This window comes from Parasteatoda tepidariorum, chromosome 2 (genome assembly GCF_982258835.1).
Source record: "Parasteatoda tepidariorum strain Cologne lab strain chromosome 2, Ptep-v5.0, whole genome shotgun sequence".
Lineage (NCBI taxonomy): Eukaryota > Metazoa > Arthropoda > Arachnida > Araneae > Theridiidae > Parasteatoda > Parasteatoda tepidariorum.
The window spans coordinates 87,670,840-87,685,746 of NC_141756.1; the positions used below are offsets into that span (position 1 = coordinate 87,670,840).

At 26.1% G+C, this 14,907-nt stretch overlaps 1 protein-coding gene across 1 annotated transcript; it reads right to left on the reverse strand.

Annotated features, from left to right (window-relative positions):
* Window positions 1–5,893: 5,893 nt before the first annotated feature.
* Window positions 5,894–14,755, reverse strand: Tsen2 (tRNA splicing endonuclease subunit 2). The gene is made up of 8 exons (XM_016052629.5): window positions 14,374–14,755; window positions 13,367–13,452; window positions 10,592–10,814; window positions 9,970–10,026; window positions 9,300–9,441; window positions 7,842–7,996; window positions 6,782–6,871; window positions 5,894–6,009 (listed from the first exon to the last, which is right to left on the reverse strand). Exons 1-8 carry the CDS (start codon window positions 14,575–14,577, stop codon window positions 5,956–5,958), a joined length of 1,011 nt encoding a protein of 336 aa, XP_015908115.3. The 5' UTR covers window positions 14,578–14,755; the 3' UTR covers window positions 5,894–5,955.
* Between the last annotated feature and the right edge of the window lie 152 nt (window positions 14,756–14,907).

Sequence of the window (14,907 nt, forward strand, 5' to 3'; positions counted from 1 at the left end):
CTCACACTATACAAGATGGTCAGTTGATGGTGATTGAAATGAAATCATAAAGGAAATAAAAAAATGAAAAATTTGCTTTAAAATTTGCATATAAATTATATTGTTACTTTATAAAAATTAGTTATAGGGTTAGATTTATTTTGTTAGATTTTTGCCACAGTGACAAATTTAGTTTTGCGAATTAATAGCATTTAATTTAGGTAAATTTATTCAAGTTATTCAGTTTTCGTTTATTTGACTTATGTTTCTTTTCTTCCGCTTTTTTCTTCTTTTTTTCTAAGTGAATAACGACCTTAGAATCCTTTAATAAGAACACAGAACGCTTTCAAAACTCGTCATACTACGAAGGCCACTCTGTATAGTATTAAGTGATTAATATATTTGTTTTGTTACTTTAAAATTCGCATGAATATTGCAATGGCCTTAGATTTTAAAATCACTTAATTAGATCTTAGAATTCTAGCAGTTAATGAAAGTTGTCAGAACTCGTCATACAAAGAAGACTTTATAAAAGGCGCTTGAACCGGGATGGCTCAGGGGATAGAGCGTTCGCTTTCCAATGAGGTGAACCGGGGTTCGATCCCGGCGATGGCTGGTCGATACAAATTCCGCATCCGGCTTGCACCGACCACAGTGCTAACGTGAAATATCCTCAGTGGTAGACGGATCATGGGTTAGAGGCGTCTTGCCGTTAGGCTCATCGTGGAAGGTTCTCGTGGTCTCCCTCTCCATGTAACGCAAATGCGGTTTATTTCCATCGAAAGGTCCTTCACGATGGCAAATTTCTCCCAATACTTGATCCAGAAGTTCCTCTATCTTCTGGATTGGGTTCAAAATTACAAGGCTACGGAGTTGAACATTATTAGTAGTAAATCCAAAAATTGGGTCGGCTGTTCAACGACGGTCATTTAAAAAAAAAAGGTGCTTATAGGCTCTGTTTCTATTTTTCAAAAATATTTAATAAGCATAAGGGGTATGCGTCTTACAGCTGAACTGAGCTCGGACTCTCTTTTGGACGTCCGAGCTCGAGACACATAGTATTACTACTTTGAGCCCGAGTCCTGCGAAATATACCTCGAATAAAAGGCCAAATTATACGGTCTCGTCACTTGGCCTTTGATGTGTAAACAAGGGATTTAGTAAATGATGCACCTTTTCTATCGCTAAACTGTGAAAGAAAAAGAGAAGACAAAAACTGAACCATCTGAAATTCAAAATGACTAAAACAAAAATTAAAAAATAAAATAATTAGCGCTAACCTCCCAAAGTAAAAGAACTGAACAGGAGTAGCAAACCACAGTGAATTTTTATGTCTATTAAATTTTTTATACTCAACTGAACTAAACGTTTGTTTAAAAGTCGTAAAAAAAAATTTGTTATAAATCTGAGCCTGCCCAAACCCTTAAGTTGTTTATCAGTACACAAAAAGCCTGCCGTTAGCTGAGTTCGTCTCATTTCTAGTGTCTATAGCAGGGGTTTCCAACTTACATAAGACCGGGGGCCGCAATTAAAAATACCAGTCAAATGGCGGGTCGCAACTTTATTAAAATTTTATCTAAGACTCCTTTATGTTTGAAGGAACCTTAAATATTACTGTCAGATTTTTATCAAGTTGTGCAAAACAAACGTATAGAATTACAAATTAAAATTAGAAGTAGATTTTTAAGCAACATATACGTTTATTTTTGTATTTGAATAAATATTTTCTTGGATGTAAACCCTGAGAAAAAAGTTTTTTTTGCGCAGTTGGTATGTTAAATTTCCCAGAAAGGAAGAAATTATGGTTTTTTTTAAGCAAAGAAAAGTATTTTAAACACCATACCTGCCAACATTCATTCTTTTCGAGAATGGATTTTCCAAGTGGTAGTAAAACAATAACCGAAAAACAGTTTTACTCAAAAAGATATTTATATTTTAACCAGCTTGAAATTCGCTACCGTGGGGACAAATATGCTTTTAATATATTTGTTGTAATTATTTATATGTAGTGGTGGTCAAACTTATTTATAATTATTAATATAATTCAAAAAGTTTAGTGAAATAACATGAATTTTGCTAGCACTTTAAATATGAGAAAAAAATCTTCCGGGAAAACCGGAAGAGTTGGCAGGTATGAAACCCATATAGATTTTTTACTAAAATTGTCCACAAAAACTAATAATGACAACTATACTTAAGTTCGCGTGTCACCAGTTGGCTTACCCTACAACTTATGAGGATTTTGAAAATAATTCTTTCTAGTGGTAGCGAACCAAAGTAGAAATTTTTAAAGCAAATGGATCTCTCATAAAACTTTTATCAGAACTTAAGAATCTAGCCATATGGCCTGCACTTTTATAAGTAATAGTGGTCAAGTTACGCTAAAATTAATTTTTTTTAAATATTAAGACATTAATTTTGCTACCGTCAGAAAAGAAGATTTCTGAAACTACGGAAATTCCGTAGCAGTTGGAGGGTATGCCAGTTGATAACCACTGGTCTATAGGTAAAGAGAAGAAAAAAAAAATCTTCCTAGCAACTACGACAGAGAGCAGTATTTTTCCCCTTTTTTAATTAAACAAAAAATTTCTACTAAACTCGTCGAAAATTAGTTTTTTAGACAAATTTCTCGAAAATTCAAAACGAAATACGAGATGGGAAACGACCGTAGCTACTATAAAAGAATCCTATTATTTGCTAAATGAAAGAACTAGATGGCTTCGAGAAAGTCATAACCATTTCCTTTTAATCCTTGTGTAGTACAATCGCTGCTTAGTTGTGAGCTACACACGCCATTAAACTTAACGGAAGCAATTCCCAGTGTCCTTCTTGAAACGAAAATTTAAAAGTGCTCGTGGAGTAAGGAAGCAATAATTTTTTAGCGGTATGGAAGACATGTGTGCCTCATTATCTAAGCATAATTAAAGAGAGAGAAAAAAAAAAATCTCGCGTTTTATCCACAATTAAGAGCGTAATATATTTATATGTCTGCCTACAATCCTTCCATTTCTAATGGAGGCGGTTCTTTTGAGTTTTCAAGGAATTAAACTTGAGCTAGAGATTACCGTTGGGAGAGGTAGCGAAAACAAACACAACCCGGCTTATTTTTGGTTCTAACTAAAATATTCCGGATGAAACGTATTTTTTAATTTCTTTCCATTTGTTAAATTTGTCAGAATTAAGAGATAACTAACGTCACTTGAAAATTACAAAACTCAATCTTTCTCAGAATTCTTTTTTTCCCCTAGATTCAATAAGGGGTTTGCAAAAAAAAAAAAAAAAAAAAAAAGAATTTATGTTCTTAGACAACAAAAAACGATGATTCAGAGCAAATTTGTGTAATATATATATATATATATATATATATATATATATATATATATATATATATATATATATATATACATGGTCCACACTAAGAATTTCATTTTACTAGCCAGTAAATTCAAATATTAAAAGTATTCGATTCGAAGTCAATTTTCGAAAGTCTTCGCCATATGCAAATCTTAAAAATTTTTTCCCATAGAAAACTATTTTACTGTAGTTTGTTTCAGGCTTATATTATTTTGACCTAATTCTACTTGGTTATGCGGCGCATTTACCGAAAATTACTGTAATTGAATAAAAAATACTGATTTATTTGTTTAGAAAAATTAATTTTAACGTAAGTTTGCGGATCGAGTTAATAATATATATTTTTCTTTCCAGTGGGAAAAAAAATTATTTGCCAAACGCAATTTTTTTCGCCAAATTTACGATTTTATCACATTTGGCAAGGTGGCGAATGCTTAGCACGGGCCCTGTATGTGTTTATCTATCTATGTATATATAATTTTCATTTTAGCTTAATATCTATTAATTTATAGAAAAGAGATCAAAACTTAAATACCTAGAAAATAAGTGAAAAAATTACGAAAAAAAAATATAAATCTATATTTTCTATATTTACTTTTCTAGTTTTGATCCTTTTAGAAAAAACTTAACCATTAAAATAATCATTTCCCTCTCTGAAAAATTCCAAAGTTTTTATAAAGAAAGTTTAGAGGAGTGGTTGTTTGAGGGCCTCTAACATTTCACCACCCGTTTATAGCCAAATTATGGTTAAATATGTTTGTTATTAAAAGGTATCTCGGATGGAAACAGAGCATTAAAAGATGCATTAAGTAAAAGACACAAATAAAGCAATTACCTGTAATCACTTTCTTTACAAATTAAGGATAAAATATCCCTTTCAAAAACAATTGTTTGTTTTTGAATTTTTCATCTCCTAAACCCCTGATGAAAAAAGTAAAGGCAAAAATAATCCCTTTTCCTTCCTTCAAATCAAATTTGTCTATAAAATTATTGAAAATACTTATCAACAAAAAGACTGTTTATTTTAAATACAGTACCGCTCAAAAGTATCAGTACTCCTAGAAACTTATAAAAAAATGGCAAAATTCAAAGTGTCATAACTTCTTTAAAAATGATCAAAAATGCTTCTGCTTTAGCTCATTTTGAAGCTTAAAATCTCTACTTTTATGTACTTTAATTGTTTTTAATTAATATATTTAGCAACTATGTACAATTACACTCTAAACAATCATAGAAAATTGTATTAATTTTTTGTGAAGTTTGTCTCGATGTACGGGCACAAAGGGGTTAGATATTGTTAATTTTTATTATACCATTGAAAAATTTGAACTTTTAGCTTTCATTTAAAAAAAAAAATTCCAAAAAAACATGTTTTTTGACGAAGTTATTGTCAACTAAAAAAAAGTTTTTTTTCAGAATTTAATGATTTTTCAGCAATTATAATGAATTTTAGTGTAATTATAATATGATATGAAATTTTTTTAATTAAAACAAATTAAAATTTAATATTTCTCGACAAAAATGTATGTACATTTTTGTTTTCAAATTTTTTCTGAGAAAAATACGAAAAAATAAATTTCAAATTATTAAATTTTAAACGTTGATTCTTATTTCATTATTATATTTTCCAAAAAAAAAGTTAAAATTGTTATAATAAATTATGAAATAATATTATCGAGAAATATTAAATTTTAATTTATTTTAATTAAAAAAATTTCATATCATATTATAATTACACTAAAATTCATTATAATTGCTGAAAAATCATTACATTCTGAAAAAAAACTTTTTTTTAGTTGACAATAACTTCGTCAAAAAACATGTTTTTTTGGAATTTTTTTCTTAAATGAAAGCTAAAAGTCCAAATTTTTCAATTGTATAATAAAAATTAACAATATCTAACCCCTTTGTGCCCGTACATCTTGTTAAACTTCACAAAAAATTAAAGCAATTTTCTATGATTGTTTAGAGTGTAATTGTACATAGTTGCAAAATATATTAATTAGAAACAATTATTAGAGTACATAAAAGTAGAGATTTTAAGCTTCAAAATGAGCTAAAGCAGAAGCATTTTTGATCATTTTTAAAGAAGTTATGACACTTTGAATTTTGCCATTTTTTTATAAGCTTCTAGGTGTACTGATACTTTTGAGCGGTACTGTATAAAATACTGAAAAGTACCACAATATATGCTCCAGAAAGTTCATTAGCTCACTATATTTAAATTACACAGATATGAACATAATTCCAAACCCTACTACCTTACAAAACTTGAAGTTTTGTAAGGTAGTAGGGTTACAAAACTTACCCTGGTTTTCCAGAATACTTAGAAATTCAGAAATAAAACAACAAATATCCTGTTTTTTTTCATCAAGGATCTTTTGAAGGCCTAATTTGTATTAACTTTTTTTTTCACTTTTGTTACAAGTAAAGGCCTCAATCTAAATTAGGCCATTATTATTATTTTATCGTTTATACACGTCATACACATAACATATTTTAATCTGAATTAAATAACAAATATATTAAAACCAATCACCAAACCAATAACTTAAGCATGTTTTTTTATGTATAAAAGTTTTATTTACATAAAATATCACAATATTTTTTTACACACTTCAGTTAATCATTCTCTCCTCTATTTTCAGATGCTACCCAACGCTGGAAAAGTACTTCCTAAAACATAAATAAAAATAATAAAATAACAAAAATAAAAGTATTAAAGAATAAAGTAACAAAAAATATAACCGAGGTTGTAAAAATTTAAAAAATTCGCAAACATAGGAAAAAATTAGTTGATTTGAGTTTTTATAGAGAATATTTTTTTAAGATCTGTTATATTACTTTTAATTAAATGCCACATTTTCAATGTTAAAAAGTATTAAAGTTCTAAAAAAGGTAAAGTTATAAAAGCTAGGTAAAAAGAACTGCAATTATTTTAAGCATGTAACTATTTAAAATTTTAATAAATCTTAAATAGAAACTGCAAACAATTGGAAAGCCAAAAAAATTGAAATTAGTACTAGTGTTCAAACTTAAACGTTCAATAGAAGCTCCTTTATGTTTACTTTTTAATATCATAAATAAGAAAAACTTAAAAAATTCTTATTTTCTAACAAAGTTTTTTGAAATATTTTTTTTTTTTGAAAAAAAGAAACTTTATTCGGGCATTTCCTTTTAATTTTATTATTAGTGCGGCGTTAAAATGGTCAACAAATATGATAAATTATGAAAAATATTTTAGAAAATAAAAGGCAAACGAAAAATATATTTATTTCAGAAAAACAAACATGTAGAAAAGATTTTTTCCTAAGAATGAAATATTTGTGATTTCCAAGTTTATGAAAATGGCATTTAACATTAAACTATATGCATGGCAATAAAATTTAGTGATTTTGGAAAACAATAATTTTCTAAAGTATAAATAAATGTGCTAAAAATGCTTTACCTCTACTTTATATTGTGAAATACAGAATGGAGTAGATATTTTGTTTTCAGACAGTCCACTTGGCTTTATTACATACAGAAACAACAAGCTCTAAAATCAAAAAGACTAAAGTATAAACAAATAATAAAGATTGCTTTTAAACTTAAAAAAAATAAATTTTTAAACCAATAATAAAGACATTTTAATGCAAATTCTTTAAAACACAATGATAATCGCAAACATCAGCAATCAATTTTTAAAAAAACCTTAACTATAGACAAATAAACTTCATATACAACTTGACCATAGATGTCTAAACTTTAGTCAGTGTTACTCTTTAACTAATAATTCAACTTACAGACTATGAATTAAACACATACCTAGCTCTATAATTTTTTTATTTAACACAACAAAATCAATACAGTTTAAGTTAAGTTTTCTTATATTTTAGATAGATCAGTAATAAAATGTAACATTTGTAATTTTTGAAAATGTTATACGTTACAGTAATATTTAGACTTTTCTAAACTGGCAAAAATGAAACATCTATTAAAGGAATATTTAGATATCTACCATTAAACAAATATTTCAAAATTTAAAGAATATAGTAATTTCCTAAACAATCTTTTTTTTTTCAAATTTAAATTTGGTTAAAATCTCTACTTTTCTGTTCAAGAATTTGTTTTCTTAAAACCTCAATTTTAAAAAGATATTAGTAAAATTATTTTTCTTTTCATTATCTAGTGTGTATCACAATGTTAAAGCATGCTTAAACATATTCAGAAGGCAAAAATAATATCTGAACAAAAAGTGTATAATAATAAAAAATAAGTATCATAAAAATTTATCTTTCTTTTTTGTCCTCTTTCATAGGCGATTAGTACAGACTGCTTGTTTTCAGATTATTATAAACCAGAAGTTAAAATAGTTTCTGCAAAAAGCTTTACATTTTGTAAAAATATATACAAAAATCAATTTTCTGAAAAATTGAATTAGTTCTGAAAAAATGAATGGTCAGATAAATTTAACTATTAAAAAAATTTTTTTTCAAAATAACTTTAATAATATTTTAAAATAGTACCTTTCCTGTACTGCTATTCAATCTGTTTAGAGCTAATAAAGAAGACCATGTCATTTGTCGACTACCTCTTACTTCTCTGAAGTTTTGCTCCTTTACAGGTTTTACGATAACAGAATATGTTGCATGATAGAAAGCAGGGCCATCTTTGTACAAAACTGTAAAAGTAATCAATAAAAAGTTGAATTTGTTCTATTGTATGAATAAAGTCACCCACCAATCACTACAAAACAAATTTTCAAAATTAAAATTATAATTTAGCTCTAAAACTTAATGCGTTGTTTAAATATTAAACCTTAAAAAGAACTAAACTAAAAAAAATCAATATATAAAGTATATTATATTGCTATATAATGATATTTATAATATAAAGGGTGTTCAATATTAAAATACATACTTCCAAAGAATCATAAATCTATATTTAAGGAAGAAAAAACAAATATGTTTCTAATTTATAAACTATTTAATCAGATACAAAGAAGGAGTTAGAAATATTAAAAACCTATTTATTTTATTTATTTAGACCTTTAAACTTCACTCTCAAATAAACTGGAGTTAGATTGTATCAATCTTTATTTTTTCTTATTTAATTCAATAGTGAATGGAGATAGTTTGAAAACATTTTTCTACTTTCTCATTTAAAAAATAAATTAGGGCACAATTCTCTAAAAATCATATTTTCAAACAAATGTGGTAAAAGCAAACAAATATTAAATCTTGCAAGCTCAGATGATACTTGTGCCAAAGGCATAATTTCTACTAGTCATTTCACTCTCATAGTATACTCAAGTATACTCTCATAGTATACATTGATAAACTTTCATTTGAAAAAAATAATAATAATGAAATTTATAACTCCACAGCTTTCACTAAAATGAATTCAGAATAAAATTTTACTCTCTAATATTATTAATTATGTAAAAAAAATAAAAATCAAAGTATAAACTTTTGATTAATAGCATGGCAATGATTCTAAGTTTCTGCTATGGAAACAGAGGAAACTTAAGCATGTTTAATAGCTTTTCAAGACACAAATCACAAACATTATGAAATTAATTTCAGTAAAACTTGCTAAAAGTAAGATAACTACAAGTTAAGAAAAAGAATTGAATGCAAAATTGCCTTATTATTTCCTTCTAAATTTTAACAAAGTATATTAAAAAAAATTTCTTGTAAGTGCATTGCAAGCTATTAAGCATATAAATAGAGATATTTAACACCATAAAGATTTTGAAGCCAGAAACTCAGAGAATATTACTTGTTAGAATAATTGGGAAGCTAATACACGAGTTAACTGTGTGAAAGCAACGCTTTTTCACCTTTTGTTTTTCCTACCATACTATGAGAAAATTGTGTATTGAAGAGAAATTTCTATAGAAACATTCCCATACTGCAAACACTTGGTCGGATAATAAGAATAGAAAAAGTCAAGTAGTTTTATGCAAATTACAAAATACGTACGGTAATCAACTCCATACTTGAGACCCTGTTTTACAATCCAACCTTTGCTTCTAAAATGATGATATGCAGTGTACATTACAGGAAAATTTCCATCAGGAGAAGATTCACAAAATTTATTCCACAATCTGGCTAAATCTATGGGCTGCATCCAAAAAATTACTGAATTATCATGTAGTATATTTAAACATGCAATATATAACAAAGGTTTTATGCTTGTAAAATTAAAGAAATGGACACAATAATTATGATATCTTTTCATAATTAATAGTTTAGTTCATAAAATTATGGAATGACATAACATGGAATAAATAATAATATGTAACAAGAGATGCAAAATATAACATTAATATTTTGTACTTTTAAAAATAAAGTAAGAAACGGAATAATTATGATATTTTGTCATAAAACTATAGGCTATTTTACATTGTAGCTTGAAATTTTATAAATTCAATTAAATAAATTACAAAGCATACCCAAATATGAAATTAAATTGTAGCTGAAAGCGGTTATAAGACATGCATGAAGATTTGACTGAAGGCAATAGCACACAATTAAAATGTAATAAAGATGTCTTTATCATGAAATAATACAAAAGTAGGAATTCCATCAGCAAAATAAGTAGAAGACGAGTAATGAAATAAATACAAATTAAGAATCAAAGCATACGAACCTGATCTTTATTATCCTTAATTACTAAACATCCTAATGCATATGAAAGGAAATATGCCTAGAAAAATAATAAAAGAAGTATTAAATAATAATCACTGTTAACCTAATTAAATGTGGTGAATAGAAATTTCTTTAAGAAAAAGAATTTATAGAAATTTCTCATTAAAGAAATGCTTTTATAAATTATGTTCTTATTAATTTCTTACGGATTTAATAAGTGTTTAAAGAAAAATATTTTGTATGACATAAAGTATGTTTTTTTTTTAAATATTTTTAATAAAATCTATCAGTCAAAATATATATTACATTAAAATCCAAAAACTTAATATGTAATTAGAAATTATAGAAAAAAGTTGAATTGAAATATATAAAAAAAAATTATAGAAAATATTTAAAACATTTTTATAAGACTATTCAGACTAAAACTAAAGAAAATGTTTGACTTTTCTGAACTGGAAAATTACTGCAAATTATTTTCAAACCAAAAGTAGACATGATTATTAAAAATTATTCCCAGCAGTTAAAGGATTATAAGTTGCAATAAAGTTTTTGTAAGAGGCAAATTTTTAAAATTATCTGTTTTTATTTTTAATAATAATTAAAAATTAATTTTTAATACGTGCCTCCTCAAAAGTGAGTTGGAGGCTTTCTTTTTCATCTGACTGATCCTCTTTAGAGCTATCTTTCTTTTTCACAGAATCAACTTCTATTTCAGAACTAGAATCGGAATCTGATATAACAACTTCAATATTGTCCTCCCTTGAGGTTGAAGGTTTTACGTCTTCCTCATCATCATCAACATCAATGATGTCATCGTCCTGATTAGAAGCTTCATTTTGTAAAACCCTAAACAAATATATTTATAGAAATGAAGCACAAATATTAAATAATCTTAAAAAATATACAAATAAAAACAAAATCATGAACATATCAATACATGTTTTTATAAATAGGAAATCCTCTTCCGGAAATTTTTTTACTTTCAGTAATATATAAAACATTAATCTATATTTTAATGTAGTCAATTCAGGTTAATCCAACATAATAAGACTAAAGAAAAACTTTAACTTATTGGAAGTTTAGCTCGCCTCCTTATTAGTTAATTTTTGTCATTAATGTTGGCCAAGAGGTTCTCTTGTTGATGATGACCTGGGATTCATCATGATCATCCTAAAAAATGGTTTATGTGTTCACTACCACAATTTAAATCACACAGCAGATGATGGTAGTAATCACCTGACCTCAGCACTACATGGGCTTTTACAACTCTAAAAGCATGTTACATTATAGAGGATTTTGAGCAGCAAGGTCAAAATCAGTCACTAAGTGAATCGGACAAACTCACCGTACCAAACAGATGGCACACTGATAACTGATTAAATTATAGTTTTTAAGTTATCGTTAACTCTTGTGCTACATCCATTTAAAGACAGCAGATTTCATTTTAGAAAAAGTAACCATCTTCGCTCTTTTTGATAGTAAATCTATAAATTTATATCAAAAAGTTGTTTTTTAACAAATTATTTTTCTATAATTAAACTTTTGGACACAACTAGTACAACAGTTGTACTCAAAGTTTTCTTCTCTTTTTTTGCTCTAAAAGCATTTGATATACAAGGAGACATGTTAGTTATGTTTAGGGACATATTATGAGGAAGACAAAATAAATACGGTATCACAAAAATTAAATATTTTCCTTTCATTCATATATCAAACACTTTTATAACTGTAAAAAAGAATCAAAATACAGCTGTTGTATCAGCTGACCCCAAAAGGTTAATGGGAAAAATTAAATATTACATGTTTTTTATTAATTTTAATATTGTAAATATAGTATAAGTAAATTCCCCACGCCATATCTTCCTTCTTCATTGTTAGATTTTTATTCCCACCATTACCATCATTCATTATTCTAAGTCAAAAAAATTTCATTTATAATTGTTTATTTTATATTTATAATATTTACTTGTATATTTATCTATGGTTAAAATTCTTGTACTCAAATTTAAAAAATCAAAAAAAAATTTACATTTACTACCAATTTAAATATTTAAGAAAAATAATCCACCTAAAAGTGATTAATGAGTCTGCTATATATATTTACATTTATATTTGTTTTTGGAATTTATATTAATGTAATTAATTGAATTCCAAAAAAATATGAGTTTTTAATTATTTTGCTACACTAAAATCTAATTTTGAATCTTAAAAATTATATTTAGACTTAACAAAAATTATCTTTTTCAGTAAGTAAGAGAAGTCAGTGCAAGAGCTGACTAGAATTAAAAAAAATTTTCTTAATTTTTTTAATAAAAAAAAAATTTATTTAAACCAGATTTGAATTTAAATCAAATTTTATTTATTTACTTTTAATGTACTTAAAAAACTGATTTACATCAAAACATAAAAATACATGATTCAAAATTGATGAAAATGCATTAAAAAAAATTATACTATTAACAATTATTAAAACTATATTATTAACTAAACAAATTACAAATCTAATTTAAGACTATGAGTTTCTTCCTTTAACTTTTAACTTCAAAAATAACAAAATAAGCAAATAAAACAAACTGTGTTGCATGATAAACAGGCATGTACTTTAATTACAGTATGATGAATACAGAATATGATATAATACGGTAAAACTTAACTACTTCTCCAAAAAATCATAATATAAGCAAAAGCATTCTGTATTTATGAATAACGTTTTTATGTTCCAATTAAAGCAATTTCAATATAATATTGCATAAAATTTAAAAATATATTCACAGTGTTAAAATAATATAAGTATTTGAAAGTTAAGTTTTAAAATCAAAAGTTAGAAGAATTTTCATTGTGTATTTATAAGGAAAAAACCTATATTCAATTAATTTTTTACAAGAATATGCATTATAAAGACTGCAAACTATATTTACAACTATATTATAAAATTAATGATTAATTTAGAAAAACAACTGATTTAAAATGATTTTTTGAAAAAATAATCAATTGATTTAAATGGATGAACTCTATAGACATAGGGTGAAATACAACAATGAGTTATTGGTTACTTTTCTAAGAAATATTTGAACACATTTTTCCAGCAGAAACCATTTTTTCCCTTAAAAAACACATCAAACATGACTAAGCTTATTATTTAAACTGCAAAGAAAATGAGCTAGTCAAATATTTGTTTTATTTAAAGTGGCCCAAAAAATATCCAAGCCAATTCTAGCATAAATTTCTAAATCAAAGAGCAATAATATTTAATCAATTTATATTATTAATTTCTCGATCAAATAATAATTCAAACTTCTCTCAGTACTAGGACAAAACAAAATTTAATTTATAATACATAGTCACTTTCAAATAAAATAATTTACATTAGGAAACAAGATAAAATAAATTATGTCTACCTTTCACTTTTCTCATTTTTTATTTCTTTATCTTCAACACAAACTTTTGGAGCATTTTTTGACAAAGTTCCTTTGCCGAAAAAACCCTAAAATGGATTTGAAAACACCTTTAAATAATACAATGGAGTATTGGTTTTATAATTAATGTTTATTAAATACAGGGCTTTGTGGTCCTTAAGAAACTATTCTTAAATTAAAATGCATGTTTCTCACATGCACAAAAAAATAACTTTACATTAACATTTAAAGTTTAATCTTCTTCATAAAATTCAAACGAAAGGCATAAAAAAATAAGAAAGAAAGATGATTAAGCAAGTGTCCTGATTGTAAATATAATATATGCACGCAATCATTGTTCCTGTTTTTCTACATTATTTAATAATTAGGAAAAAACCGTAATGTAAAATTTTAAAGTTTAAAAAATAAATATATAAAATAAAAATCTAAGAACCAGTAAATAACCACTGGTCAACCAGACCAATGTCAATTAACAAGTCCAGTAGTTGAGAACTTCAAATTTATAACACACATAATCACCATCATAAAATATAATTGTAAAATTATGTTTGTAACATTAAACTCAAACATATTATCCAAATTTGTTTAAAAAATTTTAGTTACCTTATAATAAAATTTCTGCACAATATTATACAATATCTGTGCATCTAATATTAAGAAATATTTCTAATACATAAAACCACAACAAGAATTGCTAACTTTAACCTACTATATTAGTTAACTATTAGTTTTAACCTGCTATCCAATGCCAAATTTTACGAAAGAGCAGGGTAAATCATTATATAAACAAAAACTCTACAAAAAATTCATGAAATAATTTCAATTTTCGACAATCTAAGAATATCTATTTATGCCTTAACATCGTTTCATTTAAATATTTATAACCATTCGTTTTACTTTTACAACTTAAAGAAGGAAAAAAAAATTAGAAATAGAATGCATTAAAATAATGCTATTCAAAACTTCAATGAAACATAACTTATTCATACTTGACTGTATAATATCTTGATGCTTTCATCATCGTGAACTAAAATACAATAGTCTTGTAAGTAACCGATCATACATTGCCAATTTGGATCTGCTTGGGTTTCATTGCAATTACTTCTAATAATAGGAAAAGGATAAACACATTTCGACGATTTTTTAGACTTTGAAACAGGATTTGGTAAAGTAACAAAATTTGAAGAAGCCATTTTTATTAAATGCTTTTCTCATACGTTTAAACAATAATACAGAAATTCACAAAATTAAAATTTTTCAAATCCATACACAACAAACACTTTTGTTTTGATTAACGTTTCCAGCCACCTACTTCTGTTTAATTAATATGTAGGAACAATCATATTACTTAAAAATTCTCGTGCAAATTCAAAGATGGGAATGAGAAGCTGATTGGTGAGTTCATCATTTACCAATGAAAAACTCACCAATTAGATTCTCAATTGCAAAATCAACCACAAATTTTTTATGTACAGTGAAAATAACCCTTATTTTTTTAAATTTGGAGATAAAGCATTACAAAA